Below are 22,171 nucleotides of genomic sequence, written 5' to 3' on the forward strand. Positions count from 1 at the left end.
AGAGTCTTTGTCAATGGCCATTGCTAAGTATATATTTTTTACTTATATTGGTGGAATATGAGTTAGTTCTAGAAATAAGTAGAGAAGTAATACAGGAAAGATGAGCCGTTAAAAGTAATATTATAAAGCCTGAACCATTATTAGCAATTTCATCAGTGTGAATAATAAGTAACAAAATCGAGGAGGCAAATTTATACAACATGACTTAATTTCTTTTTTTTTTTTTTTTTTTGTCAGTCTGTCTCATTTTCCCCAAGTTAGATCAAATTTCAGGCATGAGGCAACTCCACTAATCTTTGGCCACTTTCAGTGGGCGGTTTCTCGCTTGTCGTATGCACAGCCCCTGAACGATGCTGAAGTTTGTGTCTGGATCAGCAGAACAGTGGTTTCTCCTTTAAAGCGTGACAGATCAGCTTTCTGTTGATACCCAGGGTCACAGGGTGATGAGGTTCCAGCAATCCCTGCCTTTTCCTTCCAGTCTGCTAAGAAAAATTTTGAGCCGGCTTTGCAGGATTATTCTTTCCATGGTGGGTCTAATTCAGGTTGACATTAGGAAGAAAGGGGGAGATGGAAACAGGGGCTTCACAGCAGAAAGGGCTCCAGGTTTGCGGAGGACTGACTACAAGAAGTAGGGGGAGATACATGGAAAAAAAGTCCCCTTGGATACGGGTTCTCAGTGAGTATGGCTGGAGAGTTGGGGGCAGGACTGAAGAGTCTTCTGGAGCAGGCAGGAGATGCCAAGCAAGAGAAATCAGGTGTGAGGACTTCTCAGCTGTGGTGCCGAGGGTTGTCAATTAGACCTCTACATATCCTTTGGGAGACGCGAGTAAAAATGATAATGACTTTTAAATGTTTCTGGATCGTGGGATTGGGTTTCTTATAAGAAAACCTTGCCTTGAGGCTGGCTATACTCCGAAGGGCCTGACTCCTATTAAAGTTACACCGCGAAACCTCGAGTTTGGGGTGCAAAGCTGAGTGCTATGTCCCTTTAACATTTACAATATAGCAATGAGGCGGCTTCAGTTTCTGAACTGAACCCGCTGGAGGTAAATTGATGCCACTCCTCTGAAAGCTAGCTTGAATGCGGTGACAGTTCGCTCCATTCTTCTCAAGACAGCATATGAGGGGTGAAAACTGGCTTTGAGACACCCTGGGTGATCACACAAAACACCTAATAATGGACAAAGAAAACAGCGATGTTTCAGCCACACCTGCTGACCTGAAAGTAAGTACAGGGTGAGAAACTTTCTCTCTTACTTGAATGCCATTTATTGTTGACCTTGTTAGTAAAATGAGATTATATGACCTTATAAAAATAAAGGAAACAACAATAAAATATTTTATCTTCTTATGTTACTTAATGGGTTTTACAAATGTGAGCTTAATATAAAGTGCTGTACTTGACAATTGATTTGTAGCTATTTTTCTAAAACTCAGGGGAAATTGTAGTGATCTCTACACAAATTCCACTTTAAAATTTAATCAGTGCTAACTGAGACTGCCCATAATGTGTTTCTGCACTTAAAGCTCCAACCTTGGCCTTGTCAGTTCATGTACCGACATTTCTACGTGTTTCTTCCTTTTACTTCTTTTGGGGGAGTGCTTGAGAGTAGCTTGACACCATCATCAACTCATTCTACAATGGAAAGTTTCTCTGTTTAGAAACCCCATCCTCATTCCTGCAGGACACCACATTAAATGATGTCTGGTCTAGGTCAGTTTCACCAGAAAGGATACAAGCGACATTTCACTCCAGGGGTTGACAAGGTGTTTGGCAAAAAGAATGAAGGAGCCATGAATAATTCAGAGTGTTCGTGGTCACATATTATTTCATTTATTGGCAGGATTAAAGACTGGAAGGCATGAATTTTGAAGAGAAGAGTGAGGGAAAGGAAAAAGGAAGGAGAGAACTCTTAAGGACAGTGCGAAAGGGAGATGGTTTCTTTGGAACTGGCATTCCATGTTGTTGCCTTTAAGAGAATGTGTGGTTAAAAGCTATTTCATCTCCGGAGTTTAGTTACCCTGACATGTATAAATCTCTCCTTAAAAGAAGCTAAACTCTTGAATACATTATTAAAGAATTCACAGCATCAAATAGCAGAGGGTAGACAAGAAAATAAAAGAGGAGGAAGGGAAACAGTTAAATAATGTATTTTTCACTCTTGCACATAACACTATACACATCAGTACACTTCAACCAACAATTTTCTAATCGAATGAGTCTTCTATTTCATTCTTTGATTTACTTTTAAATAATTCTTTCATTTATAATTGAGAAACTGAGTCACTAATTAGGTCGGTGGCTGGCAATGGTAAAATAAACATATTTAACTCCTATCCTACAGCCCTAAGCAAATTATCATATCACTTTTACTTTTCTTCCTACCACAGTCATGAAGCTGTAACTAGGAAATCAATTCATTTCTGTGGGGAACTCACTTATCTTCTTATTTTCAATACTACATCAGCCCAGAAATAATAGATTGTGAGAGAAAAACACTATAATACAAATATGTGAAACACACATACACAAAAAGGACTGTGGTCCGGCGTGGTGGCTCACGCCTGTAATTCCAGCATTTCAGGAGGCCGAGGCGGGCAGATCACCTGAGGTCAAGAGTTCAAGACCAGCCTGACCAACATGGTGAAACCCCGTCTTTACTACAAATACAGGATTGTCTGGCAGGTGCCTGTAATCCCAGCTACTTGGGAGGCTGAGGCAGGAGAATCGCTGGAACGCAGGAGGCAGAGGTTGCACTGAGCCAGATCACGCCAATGCACTCCAGCCTGAGCAACAAGAGTGAAATTCTGTCTCAAAAAAAAAAAAAAAAAAAAGACTGTGTACACACATGAATCTACCCACATAGAATCTTAACCTTAATCTCTTAGCCTTCAAATCCTCTAGTCTACTTTACCCCGTGAAATTCAGGCCTCTCCTCCACAGCATCTCTTCAACAGAGTTGGAGAGTTGAGGAAAGAGCCTAGAAACTATTTCACTAGGGCTCGTATATAGCAATGTCTAGTTTATCTGGTCTTCATTTTGTGACTTGGTGCAAATCAACTTATTATACTTAATAATTTGATATACTTACATAAGTAAGAATGCTTAGTTATATTTAGGCCTTTTAGCACCAACATCTCCTGACTGGGTAGTTTCATTTAAGCTTTAGACTACTTCTACTTGGTAATATATCTTTTTTTTTTTCTTAAGATATCCAATATCTCAGTCCAAGTGGTCAGTGCCCAAAAGAAGCTGCCAGGGAGACGACCACCGTTGCCAGGAAGACGACCACTGCAAAAACCCATTGGCAAATCCAAACCCAAGAAGCAATCCAAGCAAAAAGTTCCCTTTTGGAATGTACAAAATAAGATCATTCTCTTCACAGTGTTTTTATTCATCCTAGCAGTCATAGCCTGGACACTTCTGTGGCTCTATATCAGTAAGTTAAAAATCTGTGTTTCTTTGGGTTTAGGGATTATGGTGTGAATCTAGCATTAGCAAAGCAGGCCTAGCATAGGTGTTTCTGATGGGATTTTCCTCTTTCCAAGATGGATGCACCATTTCCAAAACTGGTGTTGATGGTTTTCTGTTTTTTTGTTTTGAGACAGGGTCTTGCTGTGTCACCCAGGCTGGAATGGAGTGACACAATCACAGCTCTCTGCAACCTTGAACTCCTGGGCTCAAGCAATCCTGCTGCCTCAGCCTCCTGAGTAGCTGAGACCACAGGGACATGCCACCGCACCTGGGCTAGTTTTTAAAATTTGTTGTAGAGACAGAGGTCTCACTATGATGTTCAGGCTGGTCTCAAACTCCTGTACTCAAGCAATCCTCCCACCTTGGCCTTCCAAAGTGCTAGGATTACATGTGTGAACCATGGCACCCAGCCTGGTGTTGATGTTTTAAGGAGACATAAACTAGAATTATCTTTCTCGTTTCTTTTTTTACCAACACCACTCTTCCCATAGGAGAGCAAGAGGAGGAGACTGGGTATAGGATGGGAAGAGCTGAGAGTGATGCTCAGGAGATTTTGACTGGTTCAGAAATGTAATGCATTTGTAGCTTTAAAAAAAATCATGGAATGCTAAGCTGTTTCATTTCCTCATTCCACCCACCACTTGTTCCTAGGCAACCTTGAATTTCCAGCTCCCTGAGCTCCATTTTGCACATGCATCTTTCTCTCCTCTTATTATGTGTTTGTTGATCTGACTGATCCGTTTGGACGGGTGTCATAATCAAGCCCTTTGCTGTAGAGTTCTTACTTATGCAACACAGTAACAATAGCCTTTGCTGACTTGTATTAGAGTTGCCATCCTATATATGTTAATATATTTGATACAGAATACATGCACCATGACATAATGTGAAGTATGTAGTTATTCTGTGCCCCAGATTTCTGACTCAGGGCTTCTAGCACTCTGTAACTTCCTGAATGATAGGGAGGATAGGAGCATCTTTTGTTTTATATACATACATTTTGTTATAATAGTTGATGTTAGTCCCCAGTTCCTAACACAGAGCTTCTAAGAATGTCTTTTTATATGTTAGTGACTGGTGACTGAAAGCCCCTAGGTAACCAGAGACCACATGCTTAGAGAATTGTAACTTTCAGGAGGGACTGAAGATTGAGCTCAGTCACAAATGGCCAATGATCTCAAATTGACCTCCATAAAAACCCTAAGTGACGGGGTTCAAGGAGCTTCCAGGTTGGTGACCACATCCAGTTGCTGGGAGGGTGGCATGCTCCACCTCCACAGGGACAGAAGCTCCTGCTCTAGAGACCCTTCTGGACCTCGCCGTAGATACTTCTTCATCTGGCTGCTCATTTGTATCCTTTATAATAAAGAAGTAATAGTAAGTAAAGTGTTTCTCTGAGTTCTGAGAGTCTAGAGCAAATTATGAAACCTGAGGGCTATAAGAGAACAGCCAATTTGTAGCCAGTTTGTACCCAGTGTGGGTAGCCTGGGGACCTGGGATCTGACACGAACTCTTGGTAGCTGGTGTCAGAATTGAATTGAATCACTGGACATCCAGTTGGTGTCTGCAAATAATTGGAGAATTGCTTGGTGTGGGAACCCCCGGTCCCTGCTACATTTGGTGACGGAAGTGTTATGAGTAGAGAAACAGTTTTCCTAGATGTACTTTCAGAGATATGAAAATCTGATTGGAAGGGAAGATTTGTAGGCAAAGAATGAATGAATATTGTCTTGGATAGTTCAGGTCACTTATATGCATACAAATTGATAACCTGTGATTTTTTTGGCAGAATATAGGGAATCAGACACACCACAATGCATCTCCTACCTTCAGAAAGCTCATGGATTTTCTTTATTTCATTTATTTATTTGTTTTTGAGACAGAGTCCGGCTCTGTCACCAGGCTGGAGTGCAATGGTGTGATCTCGGCTCACTGTAACCTCCGCCTCCTGGGTTCAAACGATTCTCTTGCCTCAGTCTTCAGAGTAGCTGGGATTTAAGACACATGCCACCATACCCAGCTAATTTATGTATGTTTAGTATAGACGGGGTTTCACCGTGTTGGCCAGGATGGTCTCAATCTCTTGACTTCATGATCTGCCTGCCTTGGCCTCCCAAAATGCTAGGATTACAGGTGTGAGCCACCGCACCCAGCCCACAAATGCATTTTCTACTTTCGAAAAGTTCACAGTTCAGTGCTGGAGAGAGGTGTGAATTGAATTTTTTGCTTAAACTATTATCTTGTGATCACAGTAGAGAGACGTCCAAATTGCCCAGGGATGGCATCCAGAGAAGGCTTCATGAACTGGTTCCTGAACATTCATTTGACACATCTTGAGACTGCCCATTATGTGTTGGGTCCTGTGGTGGGCATGGGAGCAGAGTGGTGAGCAAGATACAATCTCTGTCCTTGAGGAGACTAGTGGGGAAGTCAAGTCAACGGGCCCTTTAGACAAACACACACAACCCCAACCCAGAACAAAGCAGCTTTTTTGCCGTCATTTCTCTGCTGTTCCCCAGCTGACATATTTGCCGTCATTTCTCTGCTGTTCCCCAGCTGACATATTTGCCGTCATTTCTCTGCTGTTCCCCAGCTGACATATTTGCACTGTTCTGACATTTTTATATAAAGTTTTAGAACATCCTCATGCAGATGTAGTTTGTTGCCTGTGTAAAAATCAGAGAAGGCCACTTATGGGAACAGATCAGTACAAGCAACGGGAGACTGGTATGGACAAGTAAGAATTTTTCAGTAGAAAACTGGTTAGTTTTGGTCCTGAAAGGCACGGAGGGTGGCCTTGAGAAAGGAGGTAGACAGATAAACGGGAGACCACGGAGTGGGGTGTACAGGCTGAGTGAAGAGTTAGGTAAACGGAGTCTGATTTAATGCTAAATTGATCTTCCTTGCATGGTTGTTGTTCTGACTCTATAGAGTGTTTACTGATATGAGAAGGATGTGTGAGCTTCTGGAAAGAAATATGAAGCACTTCCCTGGGAAAAAAACGAAAAGCAACGGCAACTGTTGTTGCCTATGGTAGGCCTAGAGGCAAGGTGGCCAGTCCAAGTTCACGTGACCTGAAGAAACAAATTGAGGACAGGAGTTCAAGCCCTCCCCGCCCCCGCCCCCCCCACATTACCCTGAGCTGCCTGCTCCCCTCCCCAGCCTGCCTACACTTCCTGGGGCTAGAGTGACCTTGGATGGATCTTACAAGGGAAGCTGTTTCCTATCACTCACAGATGTTGCAACTTCTTTTTAATTTAGCCATCATTTATCTAGCATTTCCATGTGCTGGGCCTTGTGCTGAGAGGGAATATTCTCTCTCTCTCTCTCTTTCTCACTCTTTCTTTCTTTCTCTCTCTCCCCCTCTACCCACTTTGCCCCTCCCTTCCTTCCCTCAAATGTTTATTGAACTTCAAAGCTAAGCCAGGCACTGCCTACATGAGAGGCTGAGGAATCAAAATAAATTACTGTTTATTCCTTCAGAGAGCCCATAAAGGAGACAGACGGGGAGAAATTGTGATAAAGTGGGGTATATATGGGCCACAAGAAAGTAACACACAAGGGCCAGGAGATCCTTTTAATCTTGCTCGTAAGTATTTGCCAGAGCAGATCGAAGAAATATTCTGAGATATGGTTATTTGCTGCTGATGAAATGGATGTTGTTTACTACATTTAAAACTTCCCGGGCTCTAAACCAGTTAGATGTGTAGCTGCCTAAAATAAAATTATTTTGGGCGCCTCATACTGACATAGCTCAGACAATTCCTTACTGCCACACAGTTGGGAAAGCCTCCCAATCACATTCTCTCCTATTTTCCAGGTAAGACAGAAAGCAAAGACGCTTTTTACTTTGCTGGGATGTTTCGCATCACCAACATCGAATTTCTTCCGGAATACCGACAAAAGGAGTCCAGGGAATTTCTCTCCGTGGCACGGACTGTGCAGCAAGTGGTGAGGTGATGGGGGCAGAAGGGGTTAGAGTGGGTTTGGGGGGCAGCGGGGGATGAAGCTGGCGGGGACCACAGGTGTCACAGGTGAGCAGGGTTTAGGGAAGTAGAGGGTGGGGTAGACAAAGGAAGCTGTCAGAGGAAAACATGAATTTTAGCACATCTTGGCTGTAAGTTAGAATTTCTCCCTCCGCCCCCACGCTCCAATGTGGAAAAAAAAAAGCTCTCTCAGTTTCCTTTATTTTATCCATAAAATAAAGGAATTGGAATCAGTTGACCTTTAAAATACCTTCCAGTTCTGAAGTTACATGCATACCAATTAATTCCATTATTGTACACATTTATTTCAACCTAGATGCACTGGCAATCTCTTCATGGTAAAAAAAAAAAAAAAAAAAAAAAAAAAAAAAAACCTTTCTTATTATAGAACTAATAAATATTTATTATAAAAATTAGCAAAATGGGCTGGGCGCCGTGGCTCACGCCTGTAATCCCAGCACTTTGGGAGGCCGAGGCGGGTGGATCACGAGGTCAAGAGATCGAGACCATCCTGGTCAACATGGTGAAACCCCGTCTCTACTAAAAATACAAAAAATTAGCTGGGCATGGTGGCGCGTGCCTGTAATCCCAGCTACTCAGGAGACTGAGGCAGGAGAATCGCCTGAACCAGGAGGCAGAGGTTGCGGTGAGCCGAGATCGCGCCATTGCACTCCAGCCTGGGTAACAAGAGCGAAACTCCGTCTCAAAAAAAAAAAAAAAAAAAAGCAAAATTCAGATGATTGTGTTTTCAAAACTAATACTATCTTCTTTCATGTTATCACCAGAGATAAAGCTCCTTTTTATTCTGGAATACACAAACATAGTGAATAGTGCAATATTGGGATATTATATTCAGTTTTATAAACTAGTATTTTCTCTTAACATGCTATTGCGTGCTTCTATACAAGTAAATCTTCCTTTAAAATTGTAAGTTACAATAGCCTCAAAGTTAGCAAATCCTTATTTATTGGATGTTTAGGCTGTTTCCAATTATTGCGGTAGATAATGTGATGGTGAAACTGCCTCATTACTTGTGAGTATCTCTGATTACTCTCTTAGGTGGTTTCCTAAAAGTATAATTACTTGGCCAAATAGAAAAGTATCTATTCATGGCTCTTGGCACATATCACCAACTAGAAGATTGCTGTCAATTTGCATTTCCGCAGTACTGGAGGGGGTTGTCATAGTGATGACCTTGACACAATGACTGGCTGTGTAGAATGAGGAAAGTGGTGAGAGAGAGGGGAAATCAAAGACGATAGTGCTCAGAGTAGCTTTTGCTTATGGAATGCTTCCTATATTCGTGGTGCAAACATCATAGAGTGTATGTACACAGACGTGGCTGGAATGTTCTACTACACACCCAGGCAGATGGTATAGACTACTGCTCCTAAGCCACAAACCTGGGTCATGTCACTGTACTGAACAGTATAGGCGATTGTGACACAAATCACTAGACAGTAGGAGTTGCTCAGCTCCGTCAAAATCTTATGGGACTACTGTCATATATGTGGTCTTTCACTGACCAAAATGTCATGTGGCATATGACTGTATACCAGTTATTTCTCAAATTATCCCAGAGAGGTGGGTGTTTTGATTAGCACTTTATAGGTGAAAAAGGAAAAGAAAACAGCAGCAACGAAGGCTAAACAGGTTTAGGCAACATGTTCTGTGTTGCAAAGTGAATTTAAACTCCGCAGCTCATAACGTTTCCACTACACTTTGTAATTTCTAAGGGTTAAAAAAAATTGTTTTTTTAATCATGGGCAATTATGTAGGTGGTTTTCAAATTATGTAGGAAGGGGAATACCAGAGAAGATGACTTGGGAGGAGAGTGAGTTTGGTTTTTAGAAATGCTGGATAAGGGCCAAGAAGGTAAATCGATTGAAATAGAGCTCTCCTTTGAGATTAAATGATGAAGTTTTAAAAGGGCTAGGGCCCTTCCCTAGAGTTTGTTCTGAAGGGGCTGGTAGACTTGGCTGTGGGTACCACTCGCCCCCTAGTGGCTAATATGGGAATGTGTCCTTAAGAATGTAGTCAACACTGGTCCGCTGATAGAAAAGACGTTGGGTCAGATACTGTGCTGTGAAAATGTGCTTAAATGAGTTTGATTTGTTAACTGTGGAGAAAATTAACCTCTGCAATGGGAAGAATATAGAAGTTAAGCTTGAGTTTAAAGAGAGCAATAAACGATTGAAGGTCACTGATTCTTCACAGATAGCAGAATGAAAGTAAGTCACCCAAGAGTTTTGCAGGAAGCAAGAATTTATTTGAATTCAAGAAATAAGGTCTGGTGTGGGATTAGGGGCCTTTATTTTGAGGATCGCACTTCTCCTTGTTGACTGTCAGAGCTTGGGCCTACAACATTTAAGATACTGTAAAAGGAAGCCAAGTATGAAATACTTCAGGTACCTCAACTATTCTTTTTCAGATAAACCTGGTTTATACAACATCTGCCTTCTCCAGATTTTATGAGCAGTCTGTTGTTGCAGATGTCAGGTAATGCATGTCCCTCATTTTGGGATTTCCATGTTTATTGCTTTAAATTCCATTCAAAGCTATGAAAAGGCTGAGATTCCGCCATTCCCAAGTAGCTTCTTGGGGGTGTTTGGGATTGATGCTGTATTAGCACAACTAGTGACCCAACTCACTGCCGGCTTTCTTGCTGCGTTTTTGCTCTTTATCTACCAAATCCCTACTTTCTCCCCACAGCTAGAATCCCGGACCCCTATAGCAGTGCTGCTGTGCAAAATGACCATAAACTTGTCTATCATATTGGGTGGAGGGTGGAGGCAAAAATAAAGCACAGACCATGATTTCTTAATGTTCAGTGAAAAACTGGTCACTAGCGATCTTCTGAGAAAAAAGGGGTTTTGTGGTCAAATAATTTTTAGAAAAGATTGTATATTATATTATATCCCACCCCACCCACTCCTATATATTATATCCCACTCCACCCACTCCCAATATATCTGCAGAGAGTCCCAATCCACTTTGACATATAAAAACTCTGAGAAGTCTTGGAGTAAGGCAACTCGATTAGTTTCCTTAACCTTCCATTTCCCAGGTCATTTACTGCAGAACACCATCTTCTGTTCCTTTCATAAAACATGGCAGTATTTATGCCATTAGGCGCTCAGGCTCTGGGAGCAGACTGGAAATCAAATTGGGCTTAATTACTGGATCTGCTACTAGCTATGTGTCTTGGTGTTGTATTTGGCCTCAGTTTCCTCCTATAAAACTGGAATAATAATAGGACCTTCTCATTAGATTAACTGGAATAAAGCAGATTTAGCACAGTGGCCTGACGTGGCAGAGTATCAAACATTATAGTGGTTTTATATTTTAATGGCAGTGAATACTGATTGATATCCAGAGAAATAGTATATTCTCCATGGAGATGCAACTATACAGTAATGGTTTTAGATTGGATCCAATACAGATGTCTGAATACATATTACATGATGCTGTCCTTTGTCAATCTTGCTAACAGAAGTCAATGACTACCTAAAGAAGGGCACTAGCTTCAGTTGAAGGATGTGCTAACCGGCCTTACCTTGAATCTATCAGCTGGGTACTGGTCCTCTATAAAGTCCCATGAGGTCCCCGACGATCTCTCTTTTTTCGTTATAGCAGCAACAACAAGGGTGGCCTCCTTGTCCACTTTTGGATTGTGTTTGTCATGCCACGTGCCAAAGGCCACATCTTCTGTGAAGACTGTGTGGCCGCCATCTTGAAGGATTCCATCCAGACGAGCATCATAAATCGGACCTCTGTGGGGAGCTTGCAGGGTCTGGCTGTGGACATGGACTCTGTGGTACTAAATGGTGATTGTTGGGTAATTCTCCTTTAGCATTCCTTCCTGCAGCACTCCTGTTACTTGCCATGATTACAGTCAACATTGTAATGAAGCATTATCTCCCACAATCCCAGTAGTGCAGGATTAACTAAAGACATCGGAGCTATGTTAGTAAAGGAAATTGCTAAATGTTGTATACAGCGATTGAACAATAGTTTTGGAAACAATATATGCATGAAATTGAATTTGTTACTGTGTACCTCTACCTACCTTTAGTCAGGTCATGATCGTCAAACTAAGTCCCCAGAGAGCAAAGTCCTAGGCAAGGAAGAATTTTGCTGAGGTTTATCTTGTTACTTTACTTGCCCAGGCAGAACTGTACCCCTACTGTGTGATGCTGCCCAGCGCTCCAAAACAGCCTGCTTCCTAGCCCCACATGCAAATGCCATTGTTTGCCTTGATAGTAAAATGGTTTAATTGGTGCATAACTCAAAATTTATGCAGTTTTCTCTTTTGATTTAAATTTTATATAAAAATACACGTATGAATACATGTTATAAACATATTATAAATGTATGTGTACATATACATATCTAAATATAAGTACATATACTTATATATGATATAGATACTTACATATATGTTATCTATATAAGTATATATATAATATATGCACACACATACACTAGGCATATGGTAGGTGGCTGATAAGTATTTGTTAAATAAATGAGAAATCTTTAGAAAATTCTGTATCCCATGTAGTATTTCATATGTAGGACTAATATCATATTTGTTTCGTGCTTTTTTACCTTTGAAACTATTTGAAGCTTGCAACTACAACTTCAAGGATACAAAGGTGAAGAGAATAGTATAGTGAACTCTGTAGCCTTTATTCAGCTTCGACAACTCTCAGTTCACAACTGTTCTATTTGATCTCTAAATACCTAAACAACTACCCCATCCTCGCTGGATTATTTTAAAGTAAATCCCAGATGTATTTGATTTCTTTTAAAGAAGGACTGAAAATAATTTTTACTAAGCAAAATTCTAACAAAACGAAATGACGGGATTCACAGTCTTTTTTCTATGTACTTTTTCAATGCAGCTGGGCTTCGGTCGGATTACTCGTCAACCATAGGATCTGGTAAATTCTTTCATGTGGTTCCCCTCCCCCCAGGTTAATATTGTTTTTGGCTGTAATTTTCCTTTTCTAATGATGGCATTTGCTATTCCTTTTTAAATTGCAAGTGACAGAAACACATTTAAACTGGCTTAAGCACAGAAGAAGCTTGACTGGTTCATGTAAGTGGGACATACGTGGAGTGTGCTGGCATTAGTCACGGTTGAGTCTAGGATCTAAAATAAAAATCTCATCAGAACTCTGCACCTCTGCCTACTTCTGTGGGGGCTTCGTTATCAAGTGTGCTCTTCCATTGTGGTTGCAAAAAGGACCACCAAGCAGATCGAAAATTACAATTTATCACTTTCTCAACCATGGTGAAAACACCTCCAGGTATATCCTGACTGCTCTTGCAGAAGTCCTGGGGCTGACTCTTATTGCCTGGATTGGCTGACACGTCTATTCTTGAAATGACTTTCACTCTGATTGGCCAGCCTGGGTCATGGGCCCACCTCTGAAACTAGGAGTGAGTTTAACCCCAACCAAAATATATAGACAGGGTAAGGGTAGTTTCTAACCAGGGCTGTTGCCAGAAGGCAGAGAAATGGACGTAGGCTGGCAAACGCAGCATGTGTCCTTCACATGACCTCTTTTGCTCTTTCCTTTCTCTGTAAAGATTTCTAGAAAAGTCTTTCCTAAAAAAAAAGAAAAGAAAGAAAAATGGTGCTGTCTCCACAGACAAAGGCTGCTCTCAGTACTTCTATGCAGAGCATCTGTCTCTCCACTACCCACTGGAGATTTCTTCAACCTCCGGGAGGCTGATGTGTCATTTCAAGCTGGTGGCCATAATGGGCTACCTGATTCGTCTCTCAATCAAGTCCATTCAAATCGAAGCCGACAACTGTGTCACTGACTCCCTGACCATTTACGACTCCCTCTTGCCAATCCGGAGCAGCGTCTTGTACAGGTATGATGCAGGCACTCTTCTTGGTGGGTAAAAAGATGTTTTACAACCTCTGTTTTACAGTATCTGTGTTCCCCCTGGATTTTTTTTTTGAACAGTTTTTTGTGTGCACTCATGAGGTCAAAGACTGACCTACTTAGTAACCCTTATACTTTAGTAGCCTCGCGATAGCCTATCAGAGTCAATGTTTGTTTTCCACTTGTAGCAGATACTCTCAATGTCAGTACAGCAAGAACTTCAGCCAATATGCCTGAAATATAACAGATACTTTAATTTTACATTTATTGAAATAACAGTGTGAGAATAAATATCCTATGATGATTGCATTGCATTTGTAAACAATTAAATTTTTTTCTAGTTATGAAGATGACTCGTTTATTGTAGAAAATTAGGCTAGTGGAAACAGTATCAATTACTTCACAATCTCATTATTCAGAACAAATTTCTGTTATCTTTTAGCATAAATCTTTTCATTCATGTCTATATAATTACACACACATATACATACCCTAGTATCTTTTACTTAATAATAGATAATTATTTGTGAGTGCTTAATATTTGATAAGCTACTAATGAATTAGGCCTTATTACGAAATTATTTATTACTCACTGTGCTAAAAAGGTACATAAATTATCTTATTATTTTTGACAGTGTCTATGGATGTATGTAATAATGCTTTATGTGTGTGTAGGTATTTATATTGTGGTGATGAATGTGAATGTTAAAAATTCAAACACAATATAAGGATATGCAGTGAAAAGTAAGTTTGCCACTGTTGCCCATTACTCCATCATTTTCAGCTTATTTTCATCCTTTCAGACATATTTCGTTATCTCATTTACTCCTCAGCACGATGCTACGAGGAGCATACTATTATTATTACTACTGAGGCAGGAGAATAGGGTCTGGAGGCAGGGAACTTGAGGCCAATTTGTGCTGACTTCCTAAAGCTGATTCAAGGGAAAATACCAAGACCCAGCGTGGGGTAGGGAACCTAAGGCCAATTAACTAATTAACGCAAACCTCCTAGCTAAGCCACAAGGAAAAGCCCTATCACCCTACAGCCTTCCCGCCTCCGCCCCAGCTCAGGCGGAGGGAAAGTGCCCTGGACTGGCCTCGGGCCAAGCACCAGCCGTCCCTTCATCTGCTTGCAGTGCCAATTCACCTCAGCCTTTAATTAGCCGTGGACCAAATCCTTCATCCAGGTAAGCGGTAGCTGATAGGGACCTTACAAGGAGGACTTAAAACCCAGAAAACTTTGTAACTGAGTCTGTGAGCCGCTTGCTCTGGTCCGCTCCCACCTTGCGGAGTGCGTTAATAAATCCCCACTTTCCTTTCTTGTTTCTGTGTTTCATTCCTTTGTTACTTTGTGCGTTTTGTTCCTTTTTTTTTTTTTTTTTCTTTTTAAACGTAGTCTTGCTTGGTCACCAGGCTGGAGTGCAGTGGCGTGATCTTGGCTCACTGCAACCTCTGCCTCCCGGGTTCAAGCGATTTTCCTGCCTCAGCCTCCTGAGTAGCTGGGATTACAGGTGTGCACCACCACGCCCAATGGTGGTGGTTAGTGGAGACGGGGTTTCACCATGTTGGCCAGAATGGTCTCGATCTCTTGATCTCATGATCCGCCCCGCTTGGCCTCCCAACGTGCTAGGATTACAGGCGTAACCCACCACACCCAGTCTCAATTCTTTTTTTAAAATGCCAAGGACCTGGGCAACTCACACGGCCTCCCTTCTGGTAACTCTACTATTGCGTAGAAGAGAAACTGGTGCTTACAAAGATTTAAGCCCCACGTCTTGCATCCATTTAAGTGATGGAGCTGAACTGTGAATCCAGTTTTCCTTAGGGGAGAGTCTAGGACCTTAGTCATTAGATACATGACTTTTCTATCATATTTCTGCTCAAGGAGCGTCCAGTGACAGCCATCCTGGATAATTCTCTGGTAGAGGTTCCTACACAAAAATGTGTCTACGTTTCCCGGCTCTGTAGTGCCCTGTGGCTACTAATGGATGAGGATCTGGTTGGGGGAGACTCCCAAGAATTGAGTGAATGGATTGAATGGATGACCCAGGAAATGTGTGGAATCATTTTGAATGGAGACCCATTCCTTGAACAGGAAACCCATTTCTCAAATAACGTACTATTCACGTACTTCTGTTTTATTATCTGCTTTCAGAATTTGTGAATCCACAAGAACATTAATGTCGTTTGTTTCTACAAATAATCTCATGTTGGTGACATTTAAGTCTCCTCATATACGGAGGCTCTCAGGAATCCGGGCATATTTTGAGATCATTCCAGAACAAAGTAAGTCTTCTCCAATTACAGAGATGTCACTTTTAGAAATATTTGTGATGATAGCCTATTCCTATCTTTCTGGAGGCTGTGCTGGGACTCTGAATAAGGGTCTAGTCAGAAGAGAGAGACCATATTAGTTATTTTGAAAGGATGAATTAAATAAGACCTATTAACTTAGTATAAAGGTGTTAATAAAGTTACTCAAAAGGCAAAAAGAACATGAAGAGAAATGTAAGGTATCATGGATGTAAGACGTGCAGGAAGCAACTATCATCCCTAGGGCTGGGTGAACAAAGGAAAGAGGTTGGGATTATTACAGTTTAGAGCTTAGAGGAAGGAATATGTGGGATGAAACTCAGGTCTCTGAGGAGGGGTTGCTGTTCAGCTGTTGCTGGTGTCACTGAGTTCAGAACTATGTTTTCATTTTATTTTATTAATTTATTTAATGTATTATCAGTCATAATTTTATTTTATTTCCTTCATTTCTTTCTCTCTTTTTTTTGCGATGGAGTCTTGCTCTGTCACCAGACTGGAGTGCAGTGGCGTGATCTCTGCTCACTGCAATCTCTGTCTTCTGGATTCAGGCGATTCTCCTGGCTCGGCCTCCTGAGTAGCTGGGACTTTAGGCACTCGCCACCATGCCCAGCTAATTTTTTGTATTTTGAGTAGAGACGGGGTTTCACCATGTAGGCCAGGATAGTCTCGATCTCTTGACCTTGTGATCCGCCCGCCTCAGCCTTCCAAAGTGCTGAGATTACAGGCATGAGCCACCGACCAACCTCAGAACTATGTTTTTAAAGAAAGTAATAGCATCCTGCAGATCTGCAGCCAAAACATATGATTTGAAAACAAATATAGAATTTGAGAATAAGTATTTTAGCTATATATCTGTAGGGTGCTATTTCTTTCTTCCGAAGAAAAAAAAAACCCGAAGTTTAAGAAATGTATAAAGCTTGTTGATCAAGGAAGTGTGCATTAGTAATAAAATAAATGTATGAAGCGTACTTTTCCATAATCTCACAGCTGTGAATCATTGTGTGTCACCGGGTATCTTTCTCAGGGTGTGAAAACACAGTGTTGGTGAAAGAAAGAACTGGCTTTGAAGGGAAGATTTCAAGTCCATATTACCCGAGCTACTATCCTCCAAAATGCAAGTGCACCTGGAAATTTCAGGTAGCCTAGTTTTACCAGTGACTTAGAAAAATATTACTGCTCTATTTTTAATACCATGAATTTCATTACATTAATTTTTTAATTTCAAAAGGAATATTGCTTAATTTTATAAAATTTTGGTATTATTGAAATACATTATTTATAATGCAACACTTTTCTGTAATTTCAACCCTCTGCCCATAAATGACCTGCTCTTAGCAGACTGGGGCTTGTTTCTCAGATTAATTTTATTTGTATGAAAATGTAAAGGCATTGTCGAAGGTTCAAACAATTATTTTATTATGATAGAGCACATTTATCAATTCTTAATTACTTCATCTTCAGCATTGTAATAGGAATAATCATAAAATTATGAATTGGATTAGGCAATACAGTTAACCCTCTGTATCTGCAGGTTTGGCATCTGTGGATTAAACCACATATCAAAAAATTTTACAAAAACACTATAAAATACAACAATAAAAAATAATGTAAATAAAAGCCAATACAGTATAACAACTATTTATATAGAATATAATTGTATTAGGTATTATAAGTAATCTAGAGATGATTTAAAGTATAGGAGAGGATGTGCATAGATTACATGCAAATACTAAACAATTTTATATAAGATACTTCAGTGTCTGAGAATTTTGATATCTGTGGGGTTCCTGGAACTAATCCTTCACAGATACCAAGGGACAACTGTATATGTTTCAGTTGTATAAGCAAACCGGAGTGCAAATGTATATGAAATATCTATCTATCTATCATCTATCTCTCCCTCTGGTGTTAGACAGGGCATTTATGCTTTTTTAAAAAAATCGTTTTTCGCAATGGGTTTGCCGCCAGAACATAGGTGTTGTGAAAACTACTGCTAAAAGCCAAAATGAGAAAGGAAAAGACTCATATCAACATTGTCATCATTGGACACGTAGATTCGGGCAAGTCCACCACTACTGGCCACCTAATCTACAAATGCAGTGGCATCGACAAAAGAACCATTGAAAAATGTGAAAAGGAGGCTGCTGAGATGGGAAAGGGCTCCTTAAGTATGCCTGGGTCTTGGATAAACTGAAAGCTGAGCGTGTACGTGGTATCCCCATTGATAGCTCCTTGTGGAAATTTGAGACCAGCAAGTACTACGTGACTATCATTGATGCCCAGGACACAGAGACTTCATCAAAAACATGATTACAGGGACATCTCAGGCTGACTGTGCTGTCCTGATTGTCACTGCTGGTGTTGGTGAATTTGAAGCTGGTATCTCCAAGAACGGGCAGACCCAAGAGCACACCCTCCTGGCTTACACACTAGGTGTGAAACAACTAATTGTTGATGTTAACAAAATGGATTCCACTGAGCCACCATACAGCCAGAAGAGATATGAGGAAATCGTTAAGGAAGTCAGCACTTACATTAAGAAAATTGGCTACAACCCCGACACAGTAGCATTTGTGCCAATTTCTGGTTGGAATGGTGACAACATGCTGGAGCCAAGTGCTAACATGCCTTGGTTCAAGGGATGGAAAGTCACCCATAAGGATGGCAATGCCAGTGGGACCACGCTGCTTGAGGTTCTGGACTGCATCCTACCACCAACTCGTCCAACTGATAAGCCCTTGCGCCTGCCTCTCCAGGATGTCTATAAAATTGGTGGTATCAGTACTGTTCCTGTTGGCCGAGTGGAGACTGGTGTTCTCAAACCTGGTATGGTGGTCACCTTTGCTCCAGTCAACGTTACAACTAAAGTGAAATCTGTTGAAATGCACCATGAAGCTTTGAGTGAAGCTCTTCCTGGGGACAGTGTGGGCTTCAGTGTCAAGAATGTGTCTGTCAAGGATGTTTGTTGTTGCAATGTTGCTGGTGACAGCAAGAATGACCCACCAATGGAAGCAGCTGGCTTCACTGCTCAGGTGGTTATCCTGAACCATCCAGGCCAAATCAGCGCTGGCTATGCCCTGTACTGGATTGCCACACAGCTCACATTGCATGCAGGTTTGCCGAGCTGAAGGAAAAGATTGACTGCCGTTCTGGTAAAAAGCTGGAAGATGGCCCTAAATTCTTGAAGTCTGGTGATGCTGCCATCGTTGATATGGTTCCTGGCAAGCCCGTGTGTGTTGAGAGCCCGTGTGTGTTGAGACTATCCACCTCTGGGTCGCTTTGCTGTCCGTGATATGAGACAGACAATTGCAGTGGGTGTCATCAAAGCAGTGGACAAGAAGGCTGCCGGAGCTGGCAAGGTCACCCAGTCTGCCCAGAAGGCTCGGAAGGCTAAATGAATATTATCCCTAATACCTGCCACCTCAGTCTTAATCAGTGGTGGAGGAAGAACGGTCTCAGAACTGTTTGTTTCAATTGGCCATTTGAGTTTAGTAGTAAAAGACTGGTTAATGATGACAATGCATCGTAAAACCTTCAGAAGGAAAGGAGAATGTTTTGTGGACCACTTTGGTTTTCTTTTTTTCATGTGGCAGTTTTAAGTTATTAGTTTTTAAAATCAGTACTTTTTAATGGAAACAACTTGACCAAAAATTTGTCACAGAATTTTGAGACCCATTAAAAAAGTTTAATGAGAAAAAAAAAAAATCTTAGTAAACTATTTTTTCTTTTTCCACCTATAATATCGCACGGAGACAGGGCAAAGTGTCACCTTTGTTCATTCAGCATATATATATATATAAAATCATTGTTGTGTGGCATAGCAATTTAGATGAATTAGATGCAAGTGGCAAGCAGCATGTCATTTGCATTTATTCAATATATTATTGAATGACTACTATGGGCCAGGCACTCAGGCATGATTCTGGACACTGGGGATTCATGAAATCAGACACACACACACGCACAAGCAGCCCTGCTCTCGTGGAGCTTACCTTCCAGTATGGGAAGGCAAGTCATAAACAAACAAGATAAATACACGTAATATGTGTCATAAACATAAAATGCTATGGAGAAGAGTAAAGCCGGGAAGGGGGCTCTATAGCTTGAGTTGGGGGTGGGAGGTGTGGGGGATAACAAGTTAAGTGTTTGTTATCTTTAATAGGATGGTCAGGGAAAGTCTTGCTGACAAGGGAACATTTGCAGATAAACCTGAAAGATGAGGGAACTAACCTTGTGAATGGGATAAGAATGTTGCAGGCAAAGGGAACAGCTGAGGCAGGGACTCTGAGGCAGGAGCGTGCTTGATGCATATATGTTTATTTGTGCATAGTGATAATCATTCAAATAATTTCTTTACTCTACCCAAACCTGTAAGTTGGTGTCAATATCTTGATGGCATGTATCCTTAAATTAAAAAAAAATAACTATTACAAACATTTCCAAAGTGATTAGGGGATAAAGGCGCTGGACCCTTGTTCACTGCCAGATTCTCAAGGCTTCGGAGCAGCAGAAATGCAGGGTCTCAGATGACCAGCGAGTCTGAGGAGGAGAAGACAAGTTTGTCCTCCTTAGTGGCATTATATATATGCAGACTACTCCTTTTTTAAAAGTGGCCATGAAGTTTTCATAAATTTGATTACAAAATTTAAAAATTTAAAGCACTATAAATGATACTCTTATTCAATTAAGAAGGAATTAGAAAGCTTGAAAATGGATGAACCCAAATTTAACTCTCTTAAATGTAAAAATTCCTTAAATAATTCCTGGGTGAAAGTGAAAATCAAAACTAAAACTTTATGTCATATCAGACATAATACACACGTATACCACAAAGTGCAACAAATAAGTCAGTTGCATAGTGTGTGGGTGTGCGTGCACATGCACACACACACACACACACACACACACAGTGTTTGCTCATACACATAGGCAGCTTTCTCTTTTGATGTCTTCCAAGAAGATCTAGGGGTGACTCACTAACAGCCTTCAGAAATACTGAATTTAATATGAAGAGGATGCTGATTCATTTCTCCTTCATCTAAAGAATCTGAATGATGCTTTAAATCAACTGTGTCATTGTGAATATTAAAAGAGGAAGGTGGTTTACACTCATTAACAAGTGGATGTTTTTAAAGTTAAGTTCACACCAACAGAGAGAAACTGAAACCTAGAGATACTGATATGTCCTAAGTCACCCTGCTCCACTTGGGACCCAGTAGCTGCTCCCTGAATACATGGCTGCCTGCTTCCTTCTTCACCATGTTGTCTTCCTCATCCCGCTTTGTTCAGGAGAACTGGTTTACTCCACCAAGGGCCACGGAGCACAAGGAGTAGAATGACCTTAAAACAACAAGCCACAGGACTGAGTAAATACGTCCTTTGATTGAAGCATTTTTTCTGACTTAATGTTTGTTTTCACAGACTTCTCTATCAACACTTGGCATAGCACTGAAATTCCATAACTATTCAATAACCAAGAAGAATATGAAAGGCTGTGAGCATGGATGGTGGGAAATTAATGAGCACATGTAAGTGATTTTCATATTTAGGCATCTGATGAAAGGTGGTTCATAGCTGTGTGTTCCTTGTCCTCAAAGAGTTTGCACTTTACCATTTACAGATAGGGAAACCGAGGGATATAGGAGTTATGTAACTTGCTCAAGGCCATGCAGCTCATAAGTAATTGAGGCAGGATTCACATCCATGTCTTAGGGCTCCTACCCCACCACTGCTCTCTGCTGCTGGGCTACAGATGTGTACATTCTACACTTCACAAGAGTATTTGGCAGATGAATTTTTCAAGTCCTGGATCCATGGGGGAGCATAATAAATTGGGGGTTTGCTGGTTACAAAAAAAAAAAAAGAGAGACCATTAACCAATGCTGTGTGGTAGGAGAGTCCCAGTTGGCCTGGCTGGATCCTGAGCCTGGAAAATAGGTTGAAGCTAATCAGAAATCGAGGGACTTAGGGTTAATCAATCTACTTGGCTCTAGAACCAATCTACTAGGTGCTTACACTCACTCTTAATTTGTCTCTTAAGTGTTGTTGTTGATTTCCTTCTAAATCTATGACAGCTTAAATAGGCACTCAATTGAATAGTTCTTTTTTTTTTTTTTTTTTCTGAGACAGAGTTTCGCTCTTGTTACCCAGGCTGGAGTGCAATGGCGCGATCTCGGCTCACTGCAACCTCTGCCTCCTGGGTTCAGGTAATTCTCCTGCCTCAGCCTCCTGAGTAGCTGGGATTACAGGCGCGCGCCACCATGCCCAGCTAATTTTTTGTATTTTTAGTAGAGACGGGGTTTCACCATGTTGACCGAGATGGTCTCGATCTCTTGACCTCGTGATCCACCCGCCTCGGTCTCCCAAAGTGCTGGGATTACAAGCGTGAGCCACCGCGCCCGGCCCTAGTTCTCTTTTTTTTTGAGACAGAGGTTTTTTTTTTTTGACAAGAGTTTTGCTCTGTCACCAAGGCTGAGTACGGTTGTGTGATCTTGG

The 22,171-nt window shown here is 41.2% G+C and overlaps 1 protein-coding gene and 1 pseudogene across 1 annotated transcript in view; both read left to right on the top strand.

Moving 5' to 3' along the window:
- The first annotated feature begins 1,161 nt into the window (after window positions 1-1,161).
- TMPRSS7 (transmembrane serine protease 7) overlaps window positions 1,162-22,171 on the top strand; it is a 36,051-nt gene continuing 15,041 nt past the window's right edge. Inside the window, exons 1-10 of the mRNA XM_064374444.1 lie at window positions 1,162-1,225; window positions 3,212-3,440; window positions 7,296-7,426; window positions 9,893-9,960; window positions 11,095-11,288; window positions 12,366-12,404; window positions 13,119-13,347; window positions 15,519-15,649; window positions 16,701-16,813; window positions 21,098-21,204. Of these exons, the coding sequence (XP_064230514.1) occupies window positions 1,178-1,225; window positions 3,212-3,440; window positions 7,296-7,426; window positions 9,893-9,960; window positions 11,095-11,288; window positions 12,366-12,404; window positions 13,119-13,347; window positions 15,519-15,649; window positions 16,701-16,813; window positions 21,098-21,204 (1,289 nt within the window). The 5' untranslated portion in view covers window positions 1,162-1,177. The remainder of the gene's footprint in view (window positions 1,226-3,211; window positions 3,441-7,295; window positions 7,427-9,892; window positions 9,961-11,094; window positions 11,289-12,365; window positions 12,405-13,118; window positions 13,348-15,518; window positions 15,650-16,700; window positions 16,814-21,097; window positions 21,205-22,171) is intronic.
- On the top strand, window positions 17,682-19,374 carry LOC105723035 (elongation factor 1-alpha 1-like; annotated as a pseudogene).

Source organism: Aotus nancymaae, unplaced genomic scaffold, assembly GCF_030222135.1.
Source record: "Aotus nancymaae isolate 86718 unplaced genomic scaffold, 86718_ANA_hifiasm-v0.15.2.pri h1tg000011l, whole genome shotgun sequence".
Lineage (NCBI taxonomy): Eukaryota > Metazoa > Chordata > Mammalia > Primates > Aotidae > Aotus > Aotus nancymaae.